The 16,653-nt window shown below is 35.9% G+C and overlaps 1 protein-coding gene across 4 annotated transcripts in view; it reads right to left on the minus strand.

The window, feature by feature from the left end:
* The window catches only part of GSK3B (glycogen synthase kinase 3 beta), a 219,960-nt gene that overhangs the window by 26,206 nt on the left and 177,101 nt on the right, over positions 1-16,653 (minus strand). For 2 of the 4 annotated variants that reach the window (XM_037045580.1, XM_037045578.1), the window contains 3 exons: positions 12,953-13,048; positions 4,489-4,527; positions 1,844-2,030 (listed from right to left, as the gene is read on the minus strand). In XM_037045580.1, coding sequence (XP_036901475.1) covers positions 1,844-2,030; positions 4,489-4,527; positions 12,953-13,048 — 322 coding nt within the window. The remainder of the gene's footprint in view (positions 1-1,843; positions 2,031-4,488; positions 4,528-12,952; positions 13,049-16,653) is intronic. The other 2 variants (XM_037045581.1, XM_037045579.1) reach the window with 1 other exon arrangement.

Genomic DNA, 16,653 nt, shown 5'->3' on the forward strand with positions numbered 1-16,653 from the left:
ACATTCCCTGACCTGGTATTGAACCCACAGCCTTTCCATATTGAGATGATCCTCTAACCAACTGAGCTATCCAGCCAGGGCTACTTGTATTTTCAATGTTTTCTTCAAACTACATATATCATTCTTGATTAAAATAAAAGTGATAAAAATTAAAAATAAAATATTTTTAAAATGTATTCACTTTTTAAAAGACAGATACATCAATGCATTGTTCCACTTATTTATGTATTCATTGGTTGACGCTTGTTAGTGCCCTGACCAGGGATCGAACCCACAACCTTGGCTATTGGGATGATGCTCTAACCAAGTGAGCTACACAGCTAGGGCTACAATTTATTTTCTTAATAGTTCTAAAATTTATATGACATGGAATTACAGAGTCTTTGCTCTTTAAGAGGCCAAGAAGAGTCTCGTAATATAACCTGTCAAATTGAATTAATCTTATCTACATTATTTGACACTATCCAGATTTTCCCTAATAGAGAGATCAATATTTGAAAACAAATTATTCTACTGTTAAAAAATATATGTCTACCCTCTTTTTTACAAAGCAGTCTTGGAAGTATTTTTAGACAGCTTTTGGGAGACCCATAAGTCTTCATTTTTCCAGGCTTTATATTCAGTTATGTCTATTTGTATACCCTACCTTTCATTAATATTTTTCTTAAAATGGCACAGCCAGGACCCAAAACAACATTCCAAATGATTTCTGATAATTTTTCTTTTATGAATGTATGGTTTAAAACTACATTAGCATTGTTAGTAGTTATGTAATACTGACAGCTTAAGATTATAGAATATAGAATCATCCAAGTCTATTTTACCAGCAACTAAGGTCTTCCAAATCCACAGCTTAAGTACTGCATTTGTCCACATTCAATTTAAATATGGGCTAAAATTTTCATCCTTAGAATTAAAGAATATATATTTATTTCTTGGTCATAGAAAGCTCTCTGTCTCCTTTCCACATTTTTGGCTCGACAAAGCTGACTAATTAGTCAAGCAATCAGCTATTTATTGCTTTTGTTTTTAACTGAAAAAAAACTGGGGGGGGGTACAATTGTCTCCATTTTCCCTCCACCACTTTCCCCTGCCCCCGTTTTTTGCTTATTTTACCTGTGGGAAGTTGTACTTTTTTAATATTCAGTTTTGAGGAAAATCACATCATTAGAGGCAGTGTGGTTGATTACATGAATCACTTAAGGTCTTAATCAGAGAAAAAATGAATAGTGAACACAAAAGGGGTGAAGAAATAATGACCATCCCAGCATTTTAGAAAGCAGCAACATGCAGACTCAGTTTTCCTTTTAATGTTTTCTCGGCAGTAGCAATGGTGCGAAAGCCCAGAAGGGATGGGGATTTCTGTATCTATATACCTTCCATTAAATTTTAAGAGTCATAGCACTCCAGTTCTCTTGTTTTAAGATAGTTGAACTTATATAAATAACAGCCACCAATTTATTTCTAGGTTTAAAAAATTTGATATAAATTCTTGGGAAGCCAGAAATTTTATGTTCCAAGTTTCAGATACAAACCTAAAGGTTAAACTGTACATTAGTTGTAAGTCTTATTAGTGAAATCTTTATAATTTCTCATATGCCAAGACTTATAATAATCCGCTAAAAATGAGAGAAGTTATGTCCACTTGAAACATTTTACCTACCACTGTTTTATTCAAAACCACACAAGTAGTGGCCTAGTAAGTAGCTAGAAAGAATCTTACCTACCTGCATAAGTACTTAATATATTCATTTTTGTCTTACAAAACTTTAATAAACAGTGTCACTTCATACCTATGTGCAGCTTTCTCAGAAATAGTAAAAATGCCAATTATTGAAATTACCTTGAGTGGTGAAGTTGAAGAGTGCAGGTGTGTCTCGCCCATTTGGTAGTTTGACATTTGGGTCCCGTAATTCATCAAAAAATGAATGTGCACAAGCTTCCAGTGGTGTCAACCGGGCAGTTGGTGTGTATTCAAGCAGACGGCTACACAGTGCAATTGCCTCTGGTGGAGTTCGGGGTCGGAAGACCTACGGTACAAAACAAGGAAAAGAACAATTAATGTTTTTAAAGAATTTTAGCAATTTATCCTCTGAGTACTGAGTTAATTCCCACACTGTACAAAAACATGGTTGCATTTGTGAAAGAAATCTTCTAGGATAAAAGAGTTAACTGTATATGATTCACTACACTGGGATGAACTAACTGGTAATTAAAGAACAGATGAGAAAAGCTCAGAGAAAAAAACTAGGGGAAATGGGAGAGAAATCTATATATGCTAATCATAAAGTAGAACAATCAAACATGCACACAAAATAGGACAGGCACCAAGAGAAAGAATGGATTCTGGGGGCCAACACAGGAAGAATATCAATAAAAACTTGAAGTTTTGACTGTGGTGGCATTAGATAAAAATTTGCTTCTTTTGTGTGATTTTTAGCAGAAAAATTGTTGATAATGGACAGCACTATTCAGATTTGGCGAACAACATCTTTTCAAAAAGAAAAGCTATTTACTGTAAGTCTATTTTTTCAATAAACAGAACCTATCATTATCTGAAGAAATTCTTGAATACCCAGAATTTGACAAAATGTCCAAAATTGTTTTCTCAAGTAGCTGCTTATCATGAACATGGCTAGATTACACTAATTTGTATGAATGCTCTCAGGTTTTAATCAGAAAGAGAGAAATACAGTTTTCATTAACAGCCCTTAATTCATAAAAGTCAACTGAATAAAGGCTATAGTGAAGCAAAATGAAAAAAGTTAATCTGCTTAATGGAACAGAAAGCTTTCTATTCATGTATGTTTTAAAATCCCTCATCAATATATAAAACTATGAAAATATACTTTGTTCTAAATTACGGACAGTTCAAGAATAAAAGCAGAAGGGGAAACAGAAATAAACATAAACAGATGGACAGGAAGCCTTTGAAACTAAAAAAAGAAAAAAGAAAGATGTATCTCTTGACAGGAAGAACATGGAATCAAACAGAAGGTGCGGTCGTGGCAGTGGCAGTGGTGGAGGCAAACAGACATATAAAAAGCAGCACAGGCGCACTGAGGGAGGGGAAAGACCCACAGCGAGGAAAGGACATGCAGACTGTGACAAGGCATGAAGGAACCTGGGAGGTTAAGGTTTCCTGAAAATGGCTCCTATAAATCTGGGTATTCACTTAAACCGAAGGTAGGAGAACTCGTTAACTCTCTGTAAGGTCAAAAAATGCTTTACACCTTTTATTCTATTCAGTGATCTGATTTGCCTCACTCAAGAAAACCTAACTTTATATATTATTTGCAATGTTTAGATCTATCACTATTCTTCATCATTTTTTCCTCTCACGTTCCCTAGCCAGGTCTGTTATCAAACTCGTATGTAAAAGAAAATAGTAGGAAAACAGAAATTTTTATTGAAAATATTAAGTACTACTGACATATTTTATCCTTGAGTACAGTTTGCATTTATTTGAGAGCATATGGATTTATTTTGCCAGCCAGTACAATAAAAACTGCCTGTGTGCCAACATGGGAGGCACCTAAGTAGAATTAAAAGTAGAAATAAATATCTCCTGCTAAGATTCGAATGTAGAGTAGCTAGAAAGTGACTATTTTAAATTAAAAAATTTTATGTTATGTTAAAAGACTGTATAAAGCTATTAATAAACCAGTATTGTAAACTAATCTCTCATTATTCAAAAAAGTCATCCACATCCTTTTAGTATCTTATAGGCTATGAGTGACCATCCATATTAGCACTATGATACATAATAGCCTATTTTGCCAGGGAGTCCTAACTCATGGAATCAAAGAGTTAAAAACAAAAAAAAATTCATTCCAAGAACCTACATTAAAATCAAGACTTAAACTCCCTTTATTAAAAAAGTATGCACTCTTACTTCAAGCCTTTTAAAACATTCTTGATGAGAAAAGCTTTAATTTAGTACCTTACAGATAAAGGTTAAGTGGAAACTTATATGAGGTCAAAATCCAGTGTTTCCTAAAGTTCAGATTTCTGACAATAATACAGGGTATGGTAGCATGCAACTTCCAAAAACTACAAGCCAAACTAGAACACAGTTCTTCTCAATTATCTTTGTGTCTGAAGAAAAGTAAACTACTAAAATTCGACTTTTAATAAAGATGTTTCTGCTGCTGCTTCATTATTTACTCATTTTAATTGCTTAATGTTCATAACCTGTGGTTCTGTGGACTTTTGTCAATATTTATTCTTGCAAAAACAATTTTCAACCCCACAATTCCTAAACTTCAGTCCAGATGTCAATAAATCACTCAGAAGACTGACAATCTAAATATACCACAAGCAAAACCTGTACCAGAGAGTGAATGAAGTTAGAAATCAGAGCTATCTACATTGTTCTTTACTGTTATATTTCAAGAATGAGAGTAACTGTCTAGCCTTTCAAAGAGTTTTCCCCCTAGTTTTATAGACCTGCCCTGATATTTTGGGAAAAAAAATTTAAGTACATACCCGCACTCCTGAGGTGAAATGTCCTGTTCCTGACGAATCCTAAAGATGATAATGCAGTGAAATAATCCAAACAGGGGAAGTCAATCCAAAAGAGAATAGTCCAGCAAGGAAAAATATATCCAATGTTATAAGAAATCCATGGTGTGGGGAGGGACATAGAAAATGTTTATACAGTTATAAACTTTAAACATCAGTCTCCACAGTAGCAAGTCCAAGTTTTAAAAATTATTTCACCACAGTGTATGCAAAAAATTTTTGATTGCGCAATGGTGAGGCACAGTAAAGAAACATTTTAATTTTAGTTTATTATGTTCCAATGCCAGTGCATTTATTAAAAAAATACAAAACCAAAAAAAGTTAAAATCAAAATGAAATCTAGAAGTAAAGTTCCCAAAGTAAAGTGTTTGGTCTTCTATGACCTGGATTCATTGTCCATTGATGGCTGGGAGGGGGCATTTATGACAGCTTTTTAAAGATGTGAGTTCCCAATATGCTAATTTTTCTCTATTAACATATTCCAGTTATACAGTATAAACATTTTTCTGCTAAATTATTAGTGATGAGGAAAGTAATAAATATATTTAATTTACATTACTATAGATTTCAAGCCGGATATTTTCAATTTGTGTGAGCTAAGAAGGATCAGGCCACCGCGGATTATTCTCCATTCTGGATTGACTTCCCTGCTAAAAGATATTTGCTGACATTCTTATTTTCTTAGGATTCTTCAGAAAATAGACATATCACCTCAGGAGTGCGGGTATAAACTTATATTTTCTATTGTGGGCTTTGCCCCCTCATACCCTTGCACCCATTACTTAGGAAAATATAGAACATTCTTTCCTTTTTGGAAAAAATCACTGAAAAAAAAAAATCCTGCATCTTTGAGCACTATAAATCCAACACAGTTCCATCTGCAAATATGCCCAATTCACCCACCAAAAGCTAAACAAAAATATATACAATGAAAACAATACAACTAAGGGACTATCACAGTTATAGGTGACATGCATAGTGATGTACACCAACACCTAGGCACAACGGAGCCAAATATGCAAGGGAGGTAGGAGGGTCTATTATGTCTAGGCATTGAGAACAAACAATGGCAGAACTCACCAGTAGCTGTGAATTCCCTTGGCTATTCTGAGAGAATTTAACATTCTTTTAGAATAGTTTCCAGTGGGGGAATTAAATATTTTGCAAAAATAAATAATCCGCGGATTACTTTTAGTCTGCAAACTAAAATTTAGTACACGGATTAAAATCCGGCCCATCAGAATAGAAATCTCTCATGAACTAAAGCACAACCAGGTGGACAAATAGAAAACCAGACTAAAAAAACTGATCACAAAGGAAGACTCAACTGGGCCAACTAACAATTAGTGCGCAGACTAAATATGGCCAGCCAAGTATGTTAGCAAGGCCATGAAGAGCCCAAAACACTCCTGTAAAACTAAAAACAGAAGTAAATAAATAAAACAAAACAGAACAAAGCAAATAAATAAATAAATAAATAATTGAAAGAAAGAAAAGAAAAAGAAAAAAATGAAAAGAATCAAAACACTGACATGAACTTTCAAGTGATTCAACTACTACCTCACCTGTGCAGCAACACATTTTCTTAAATTGAAACAACCTCTCATCACAAATTCTAGTCTATAGAAGAAAGTAACAGAAAAAATTAAGTTTTTCAAAAAGAAAGTCTCTGTGATGCTGAATAAATGCAAATGAGTCCTTCAATAAAGAATTATTCAAAATAAATTTGCATTTGGGTAACTCAAAAATGATAGAAGCAATTTTCCCTTGTATGTCCTACAATAGACTTTTGCTTTTAAATATCAAATTTCAACGTGGAGCTACCTGTTATGACTGAATCTTGAGCCCTTTAAAATTACCATTTATACACAGTCATGCATACTATATACCAAGGCCTATGGTTGATTCTCAGAGCATAAGCTCTCAAGAATTCGACTGCATTACCCAGCCAACCAGAGCAAGGTAAAAATGCCTATGGGCAATAATTAATCTAAGGAGAACACAGGACAAGTGCTGTGCCTGTTCCAAACAGCTACTCCTCCCCAGTTTTCATTGTGATAAATGTATATAGACACTGTTTCACTGGTTATACACAAAATCACAAGCACCCAATGTTAAAAACTGATAACCTGGAACACTCCTAAAGAGCAATCCCAGTACTGGCTCTCAAATAATCTATTAATCATTTAAAATTATTTGCAACTTGTAAACTGAAAAAAGGATTAAAAGTGAGAGATTGCCATGGATATTTTTGAATAGTTAATTGTACAGATTAACCAAGTTAACTAAGGAAAAAACCTTAAGTCTACTTAAGTGCTCAAAAGAAACACACATATCCTTTCCTTAGCCACACATTCAATACATTTCTCTGTGCTAACTGAAGGGCATATTGAGTTTCCCCACATTCTACTACATGTAAGAAATACTATGTATGTTTTGATACCAGCATTTAACTACGCAACGTAATTTCTCCCTCTAACATCAACTGGTAGAATAGTATGACAGGCTTACACAGAATTGTGAATTACTAAATGTCCACTTATCCAATTTAATTGCTCATTGTTCATGAAATAGTTACAAGATCTTTCTAAGACTACAGGAATATTTCCTTTTCATTCAAATATTTCCTTTTCATTCACACCTTGTAGGCTACAACAATTCTAACTTATGTACACCTAACAAAATCCAAATCTTCCTTCAAGAGCCCGCCTTCCTAAGTCCTTCTATTACCTTTTAGGAGGCTTCCATTTCCCCCCATTACTCTTGCTGGAGACTTGTCTTATAGTACCTATGGCATGTGAAACCCGTTTGAACACATATGGCATACAATTAAGTAAGTATATGGTTATATATTAGTGTATATTACTCAAGAGTTGCTTCAACTGAGTCAGTTGTATCCCTTGTAAGCTTTTCAAGGACAAGGACTATATATTCTACTTCTTTTGTATCCTTTATGGTATCCAGCACAGCACTGGTTACCTAGGTTATATGATTTTTTAAAGAACAAATGATAAATTAAAATTTATTGTTTCTTTTTTGTAATATTCCTCTCATATATGGATTACCCCCCACCCCTGCCCCTGCCCCAGTGAGACTAATTCCCAGCAAAGAAATGGGAGGACTAGCCAGTATAAACAGAAAAGTGAGGTAGTATACTCACACAGGAACCAATGTTAGGAGAGGAAAAATACTACTTTATTCTAGCACTGATAAAGATATAAGTAGAAAATTCAATAGAGAACACACAGTGTATTCATGAGATAAGTGATAATGAATAATAGAATGTCAGGGCAGAGGGGGTTAAGTAATAACATAGAAACTGATTCACCTCAGTAATAGAACAAAACAGACAAGTGGCAGTCTTAGAAGCCAACAGATATCTCCAACATAGTTTTATGGTTTCTAGAAGACATGAGAGTGAGATGAGTATGGCAGAGGGACCAGAGAGCTAGATGAAGTGGACCTGTGAAAAAGCATGTGAAGGCAATTTTTGTTTTGTGTTCTTCCTGCCTCACAACGGCATGTTTAATAATGTGCTCAACTACAGTTGGAACAGGTGAGCTAAGTGGAAAATCCTGCTCAAAGAAGGCTAAAAAATTATAAAATTATGAAGTCTTTAAAATAAGTATCATTGTTTAGCTTTAAGTATTCAGAATCATAAATACCAATTGTTCAGTCTAGTCTGATTTCTTTGATAGCTAAAATGAGAATTCAATTTCCTGCTTACTCTGTTTAGCTACTTGGAAACGCCAGTATTCACTCACACTAAAACGAGTGGATAATGTTCTAAGAAAACAAGTATGTAAGGACTGATTTTTGTGGATAATACATTTTGGGATACTTCACAAGAATGTTCTATGGTCCCACATAGCCTACAGCCACTTAATTATTAAGTAAGCTACCATGTATGCCAAAAACTTATCAGTATTTTTAGGTAATTGGTGTACATTTTGTTATTAGCATTATGAAAGAGAAATCAGAAATTGCTATAATACATATAGTATGTTTTGGTAGGTAGTTTCAGGGATTATGTGGTACGAATAATCATGGAGAGCATAGATAGTCAGAAAATATTTCATGGGAGAAGTGAGATTTCAGGTCTCAAGAAAAGGTTAAAACTTAGTAAGTAGGGAAGGAAAACATTCTAAGTGTGAAAAAAAAAGACTGGCAAGAGGCAGAAATGAACGTGGCTTCTCTAGGGTTCAATCAGGAGACAAATTTGATTAGAGCTTTGACTGCATGGTCCTTTCAGATGAACTACAAGCTAATGTATTAACTAATTGAAACATAACATAATCCAATTGAAAGAGATCAGGACCCTTGGGATTCTAATCTACTTCCTTACACTACACAATTATGTCACTTATGAATTTATTAGTCTGGAATAATATATAAACATCTGTGTTACCTGACTCCATAGGAGTATCTACTATGGGAAAATGGGAGACTACTTGTTTGTAACTTTAGACAAAAGGTTAGCGGAAGTGAGTACTCAAAATGAGGGGGAAAACTCCTATTATTACAATATAACCTTATTAGAAATTCCTAACCTACCCTAATTAAAATTAATGCTTAAATGTACTGCCTAACTACATACAGGCATTTAAGAGTAGAGGAACTGAAGAAATTGGGAACCAGACTGGGTTCTATCAACTTGATGCTTCAGAAAAGGTTAGGAATAGGACAAGAACTAAATATCTCATTAATTTTTTTGGAAGAAAAAGGCAGAAATGATTACCAACAGAATAAATGTACACTTGTCACCCCAACTGAGACACTTGAGTGAAGGGGCATGCAATTAATAATTACACTAGATAAGCATAAATTGGACCATATGATCACTCTTGTCATTATATATATCTTACGTCAAAGTTTCCTAAAGGCAATGAAGAATCAGAGAAGAATTTTAAATGGGAGTGACAGTACCACAAGTGCTTTTAAGAAAGTTAACTTTTTTCAGCAAGGAAAATGTGAAATGTGTGAAACTGAAGAAGAGAACTAGTTAGGAGACAGGAGGTTGTTTTAACAATTAACATAAAGCCAGGGCAGTGGAGATAGAGAGGACAAAACACAGAACTACACTGGAGGCAGAACCCTTACATTATTAACTAAAATGAAATAATCCTTTACATGCATACTTCATATTTTCAGAACCAGAGAAAAAACAAAGCAGGTAACTGTTACCTTACCTTAACAAAAGAAAAAACGTGAAGCACAAAGAGTAAAAGCAGTGCTTAAACTAGATCCTCACTTCATTCCTAACAGACTTACGATTTAACCACACCTCCACATTTCAAATGCAGAATTTAGGCTCCCTGTTTTCTTCCAAACAATTTCCATCTCTTAATCCTCAATCTACTTTCCTATCACTTCCTTTTGCTTCTGATCTGGCTGTTATTCTTTGACATGTACAGCACACACCAATGCAGAAGTCTTCATCTTTCTCACCTCCACTCCCAAGAATGGTTCTTGTTTCAAAACATTAGCACCTATTTTCTTTTGTATTCCCTACTTAAACCGTAAGTACTGTATCAATGACTTAGGTTGCTCTGACTATTAAATAATAGTCAAGGGCAACTTACTGGATTTCTAAATTCTCAAGATTCCTGCTGTACAGCACACTGGGATCATGTCATGGTCTTGTTCTTCTGTTTGTTCTCTTTCTGACATATCTGAATCCCTCATCTCAGTATTTCCATGGAAGTAATTTTCTCTCTTGGTCATTAAGTTGACCTACTTTTTGAGAACACCAGCTCCGAATCCTGGTGATACAGCCATACTGCACTGCAGCACAGGAAACCAGGATGCACACAGCTTCAGGAAATGGAGCTGAAGTGCATTTTAACAGAAGACCGCAAAATAAAGGCAAAGCAGCTTTTGTTTCCAAACTGTTTAGCACCCTCTAAGGGCAAGAAGCTCTTCTCTGTAGACAACATCAATGTATTAAAAGAATAGTAGTAAATCCATGGCTGCCTAGCATAAGAGACCTTTTCTCAAGTTGGTGTCCACTATCACAATGAAAGATAGAGGGGAAATTTCCATATTGATACCAACCAATTTTTTTAAATCAATACAAGCATAGATCAATAGATCATAGATCAATCAATACAAGATCATCTAGATTCATCTGGAAGAGAGAGTAGTGTCATGAAATTTCTGTGTCTGAACTTGGTTTTGTGTTTACAACCATGGTAACACCAACCTAGTTGTGCGTACTAATGGGTAATTAATGTAAGTACCCTTTTTACATAATAAATGCATTTGTACCAAGTGAGACCAAATTATGTCAAGGTACACTACATGAATGAAGAGTTCATAGTAGTTTGACAACGCAGGTGAGGGAATAGAAACAAAAATAAATAAAAGGGCTTTATTTAGATTATTCAAGTTTGAAAAACAGTGTAAGATATAGAAACATCAGGAACCCACAAGGGCAAAGGAAAGTGTAAAGCACACACAGTCTTCTGTTGGCTGCATTTTAAGTAGAACCAATCATTCTTCGCATTCCATCCTGGCTACTACTTAAATCGAAAAGATACGATTCAGGGGAAAAAGTGCAGAATACGACACATACTAATATTGGGGCAGCCTTGATTTAAAAAACAATGAGGACAGGACTGAAAAATAAGATTTCATAACCTCGATTTCAGTATTATATTGCTTATCTTATCCTGTATCAAGAGTAACATCTGTATACTTAGAACTTTCTTCATAAAAATATCATGCTTATTGAAGAATATATGGAAATGCAGAACAAAGAAAAAAATTCACCCAGACTCTTCTTAGCTAAACTACTGCTAGCATTTTGGAATATGTTCCTGTATTTACTCAACAGACAGATTCTCTTTGTTTTTTTGATTCTCTTTGTTTTCTTCAATATGGTTGAAACCAAAGTACACTACAAACCACTTATAAGCACTTTAACTTGGAATAATTTCACTGGATTCAACTCACCCTCTAAATCCAAATAGATAACCTGGGATTCTATGAATTTAGAGCCAGGTGAGAGACTCTAAATATCTTCTGACCCAGATTTAAAATATACTCCAAGTGCAAAAACCAAAGATGGTTCATTTTAGAATATTTAGTGTTTGTTACACATAAAGTTAATAAGGAGGGAAAGGGCAACATCTTGGTCAGTGAAAGCTAAAGCTTATACTTCTGGCACTAAAATATTACTGAGGTCTTTGATTCTAAATAATATGTAAATAATTAGTAATAAGAGGATTTTTTGAAATGAAGAGAGGTAATGCAATTATGAGAACTTTAAGGAAAGTAATTATAATTATTATACAATTTTGAAAGAGAAACACTTTCAACCTGGAAATGTAAATTATTATCAACTATAGCCCTAAATTACTTCAAATAAAAGATTTGAAACTAATTAAATGAACTTACCAATGTTCAAAATAAATTGTTGTATGTATGTTTTTAAATACAGAATATCTATCTCCGCTTGAAAGATACATTAAAAAGTTGAACATTTCTAACCCACAAAAATATATAATGGAATATAAGGGGGGTATATGGCACATAAACTGGTGTTTAAACAACCTGCCATTAAACACATATGCTTGCACATGAATAGACATTTACTGGCTTTGTAACAGCCACCCATTTGATCTTGAATAAGTCACTTTGTATCTCTGGTCAGAGTTTCTGAATCTGTAAAATGAGGAAGCTGGAGAGTCATTCTAGCTATAAACCCTATCGAGATTTTTTTCCCTCTCTGCACATTCATCTCATAAATCAAACAGGTGAAAAAACCCTTGTTTTAAATAAAATCTCTTTTAAAATCATTTAAATTAAATGTCAAAGTGAAAAAAAGTTTTCTGGTAAATTAGTACTTATGCTCTTAGAATTGGTTCCATTTAATGTCAAGGCTAGATTTCCCAATGGCTAGTGACACCCTGTTAACATATTAATTGCTTTCAATGTATACTCCTAGCAAGACCATATCTGCTTTTTATTCCTGCTGCCAAAACATCAATAGGAGAGTAAACAAGAGAAGAAAAACATATTATCATATATAATAAGGTCTATAAATTAAGTTTAAAAAATAAATATATGGAATGTATATTTTCATATGCTGTATGATACTAAACTAATAAACACCTCTAACTACATAAAGAAATTTACTTCTGAATTTTAAGTAGTTAAAGTTTACATATGAATTGTGCTCTTAATAAAACTCTGTATTTTAATGATATCTTCACCCTACAAATAAATGACCAGGTTGGAAACTACTTATAGGAAATCAGCGGGGACAAAACTACATACAGCCAATTAAACACTGAAGTACAACTACTCAACTCTCTTTATAGGTGGCTACCTAGTCTCAAAATAGTTTGGTTTAATAACAATGAAAAACCCAAGTTTTGGTTAACTACTGGTTAATATGCTTTTATAAAATCTCTATTTGACTCACCTTAGTCCAAGGGTGTGCCTTAATTTGAGGAAATTTGAATTCTGTGTAGTTTGGGTTCATTTCTCTAATTTGCTCCCTTGTTGGTGTCCCCAGGACCTGGACAGAGAAAGCTAGTTATTGCCATGTTTTTCTATATACTTACAAATACAGTATTTATGTTTTGATGTATTGGTTTCATTGAAAAAGGGATCTCAAAGTTATAAAATATGTAACTCATTAAGTAGAGCAGACTTTTGTGACATTTAACTTTTACCTGACTACAGAACCATGCTATACTACCTTACACAGACTTTTTACCATAATAATAACAATACTGTTATATCAGGGTTGTAAAAAAAGCGTAATAAAAATATTCAAGTAAAAATCAATCGATTGCAATGATGGCATCTGAACTGATAATACATTTTATTCATTTAGTAAAGTACAGTTAAAACTTTTGTTATGAATAAGTTAATCAGGAGAACCATACTCAAACATGATCGTCAATAATTCCAGTGAGTCATTGAATACTTAGTGATTGTCCCTTGTATATAAGAAACTACACTATAATTGTAGTGTACACAAAACAGTAAATTTCCTGTATAACAAACTTCATATTTCTATGTGGAAAAAACATAGCTACAAGATAAAAATATAATGAGCACTTAATCGCCTCTAGAGCTTCATTCAGCAGGCACTGAACAAAGGAAAGAATATTGATCTGGTTGCATAAGAAAGATGATGGGAAGAAACATTAAATGCTAAAAATAAGCACTCTGAAGAAAAAGGACACCTATCACTCATCTTTATAACTCTAGGGCCTAGGACAAAACAAGTTGGTAGAAATAAAATATTAAGCCATTTACAGTTCAAAAAGAGTTGCACAGAAGGAGTGGAATGTTAATGATACATACTTCATTTGTGGTGGCAACCAGTGAATAATCAGGGCAAAGTAAGAGATTCAATATTTTTGTTGTTGTTGCTTCTAATTCTCTAAGCTTCATTCAAACTTTTAGGCTTTAATCAAAATCTTTAAAAGTGTTGTTCTTCAAAAGACACTCTTAAGAAAACAAAATTCAAGCTACAGACTGAGGGAATAAATCTGTAAAACATATATTCTGCAAAGGACTTCTACCTAGAGTATACAAAGGACTCTTATAATGAAAAAAAAAAGATGATGATCCAAGAGGATGGCAGCATAGATGAAAACTGCACTCAATTCCTCCCAGGACCAAACTCGAATTACAACTAAATTATAGAACAATTAATGTGAATAACTACTAGACTCCTTGGGAGTCTTATAACCAAGGATTTACAGAAGAAACCACATAGAGACCAGCAGGAAGGTTGGAGTTGCAGAAAGTGCTGGTCCTGCTCCCATGGGGGGAAGCTGAGATTCTGAAGGGATATCTAAGCTGTGGGACTTCCATCTGAGAAGCATGGGGTCTCAACCCCAATGGTGGGCTCCCCAGTGCAGAATACCAGAGCTGGGAAGAGGCATGCACATAACATCTGGCTGGGAAAATCAGCCTGGATTCTGTCTGCCAGAGAGAGGTAGGACTCTGCTATTGACACAGATGCCCTCTTCAGGAGCCAACACAGAAAATCTCACTTGCAGCCACTCCCCCTGGGCTCTGTCAGAAAGAGGGTAGAACAGACTAGAGTTAGGTGAGCAGAGATGGCTGTTTGTGGCTCTGGAGAGAGAAAATAAAGGGACAGGTGCTAGGACCCCTAAGCTGAGTTACTCTCCCATACTGCACACCCCTCCATATAACATCAGCCTGGGGGAATGCAACAGCCTCACCCTCTGGGCTCTGTCACCCCACACTACAGAGCTTGAGCCCTGCTGAGGAGTCAAATACCTGGACAGGTATACAGAGGTCTGGGAAGACACAAGGGGTAGGTTTCCGTGACTGAGTTGTGTGCCTTTGGAACAGGGGCCATTCCCCCCATTTTCTCTTGCACCTCACTGGTGCCTCTCCCACACAGGAGGATCCACTAGCTCCAGTCTCCTGATTTCCAGAAGCCTCAACCTCCCAATTCACATGGCACCAGCCCTGCTGAGGGCTGAGCAGAATCTGGAACAGACTGAGTTCTGTGCCTCTGGGTCAGGGACTACTCAACCCGCCCTCCCCCATGCCTGACTGGCACCTCCCCTTCGCCAGAGATCTACTAGCCTCACTCTCCCAACTTTGGTGACCCTAACTGGCTGAGATCTGGCTCTGGGCAGAATCTGGGACAGACTAAGTTGTACGTCTGGCTCTAAGATGGGGGGCATTTTCCCTTGTGTGCACAACCAGAGAAGAGCCCTCCCTTCACATAGCCAAATCATGGTCTGTTTGGTCCTGATATACACTGCTGGCCTCTCCTTGATGAAACCAAGACCCTGCCCCACCACAAAGGTGTGTGAGCAACCAGCAGGTGACCCCTAGACTTGGTTTACCCTGGGACATTTGCTAACTGGCTTCAAACCCAGCAATGGCACCAAGACTGAACCTGATTGATTTTAAATACCGTTTGCCCCTACCTGGTAACTCACTGAGAACCTACTTCACTCAACTTGAGTACCACCAGAGGCTTTTTCAGGTACTGAGCCTAACAGGCAGAGGGAGGCAGATGCAAATCTAAGGGTGTCTTGAGACTTTTACTGACCTGCTACTGGGCCTACTGATGGTAAAAGTAGGTTTTGTTGTGCAGCTTGATCTTTCCCATTCACACAGTAGCCCTTTAAAGTTCCAAACAGGCTGCTCAGAGCCAGTCACAGGTAGTGTCAGAATGGACTCACCAGAGTCCTTCCCAAGAGGCCCCAGGACCAAAATAACGAGTGGCCAACTTCAGACATCATCAAAGAAGGATCTAATTAGCTTCACAGGTGACATATACAAAGGGAGATCTCAGCAGGCACCAGACCTGCTGAGGTAAACTCCACTTTGTGTGTGGTCAGCACCTGCACAGCGGCTTGTACACTGTGGTTGGTGTTGAGCCTCAGCATCAGTCAGAGGGGCGACACCACACACAAATGGCCAACAAAAGTCAAGACTCAATTACAAAATGAGAGCCCACATTCCCAGAGCACCCAGCGTCACTGGGTCCCACAGGACACCTATTATATAAGGCCACCTCACTAACTGGGAGTCATTACCCAGCTACCTAATATACAGAAACAAACCCAAAGAGGGAGCCAAAATGGGGAGACAAAGAAACATGACCTAAATAAAAGAACAGAAGACATCTCCAGAATAAGAGCTAAATGAAGTGGAGGCAAACAACTTATCATATACAGAGTTCAGAAAAATGGTTATAAGGATACCTGAGGAACTTAGTGACAACTACAAAGAACTTAGTGAGAACTACAACAGCATAAACAAGGATATAGGAGCCATAAAAAAGAACTACTTAGAAATGAATAAAATAGTGGAAATGAAGACTACATTAGAAGCAATAAACAGTAGGTTGGATGAAACAGAGTATCAAATCAGCAATTTAAAGACAAGGTAGAACACAGAAACACGCAATCAAAACAGCAAAAAGGAGAAAGATAAACAAAATAAGCATAGTTTAGGGGACAACATGAAGAATAACAACATCCATATCACAGGGGTATCAAGAGAAGAGAGCAAAAGATCAAGAACTTATCTGAAGAAATGACTGAAGACTTCTGTAACCTGGTGAAGAAAAAAGACAACACACACAGGAGGGGTGCCCAGAGTGCCAAACAAGGT

This window comes from Sturnira hondurensis, unplaced genomic scaffold (genome assembly GCF_014824575.4).
Source record: "Sturnira hondurensis isolate 20B ecotype Veracruz unplaced genomic scaffold, ASM1482457v3 Scaffold0004338, whole genome shotgun sequence".
Lineage (NCBI taxonomy): Eukaryota > Metazoa > Chordata > Mammalia > Chiroptera > Phyllostomidae > Sturnira > Sturnira hondurensis.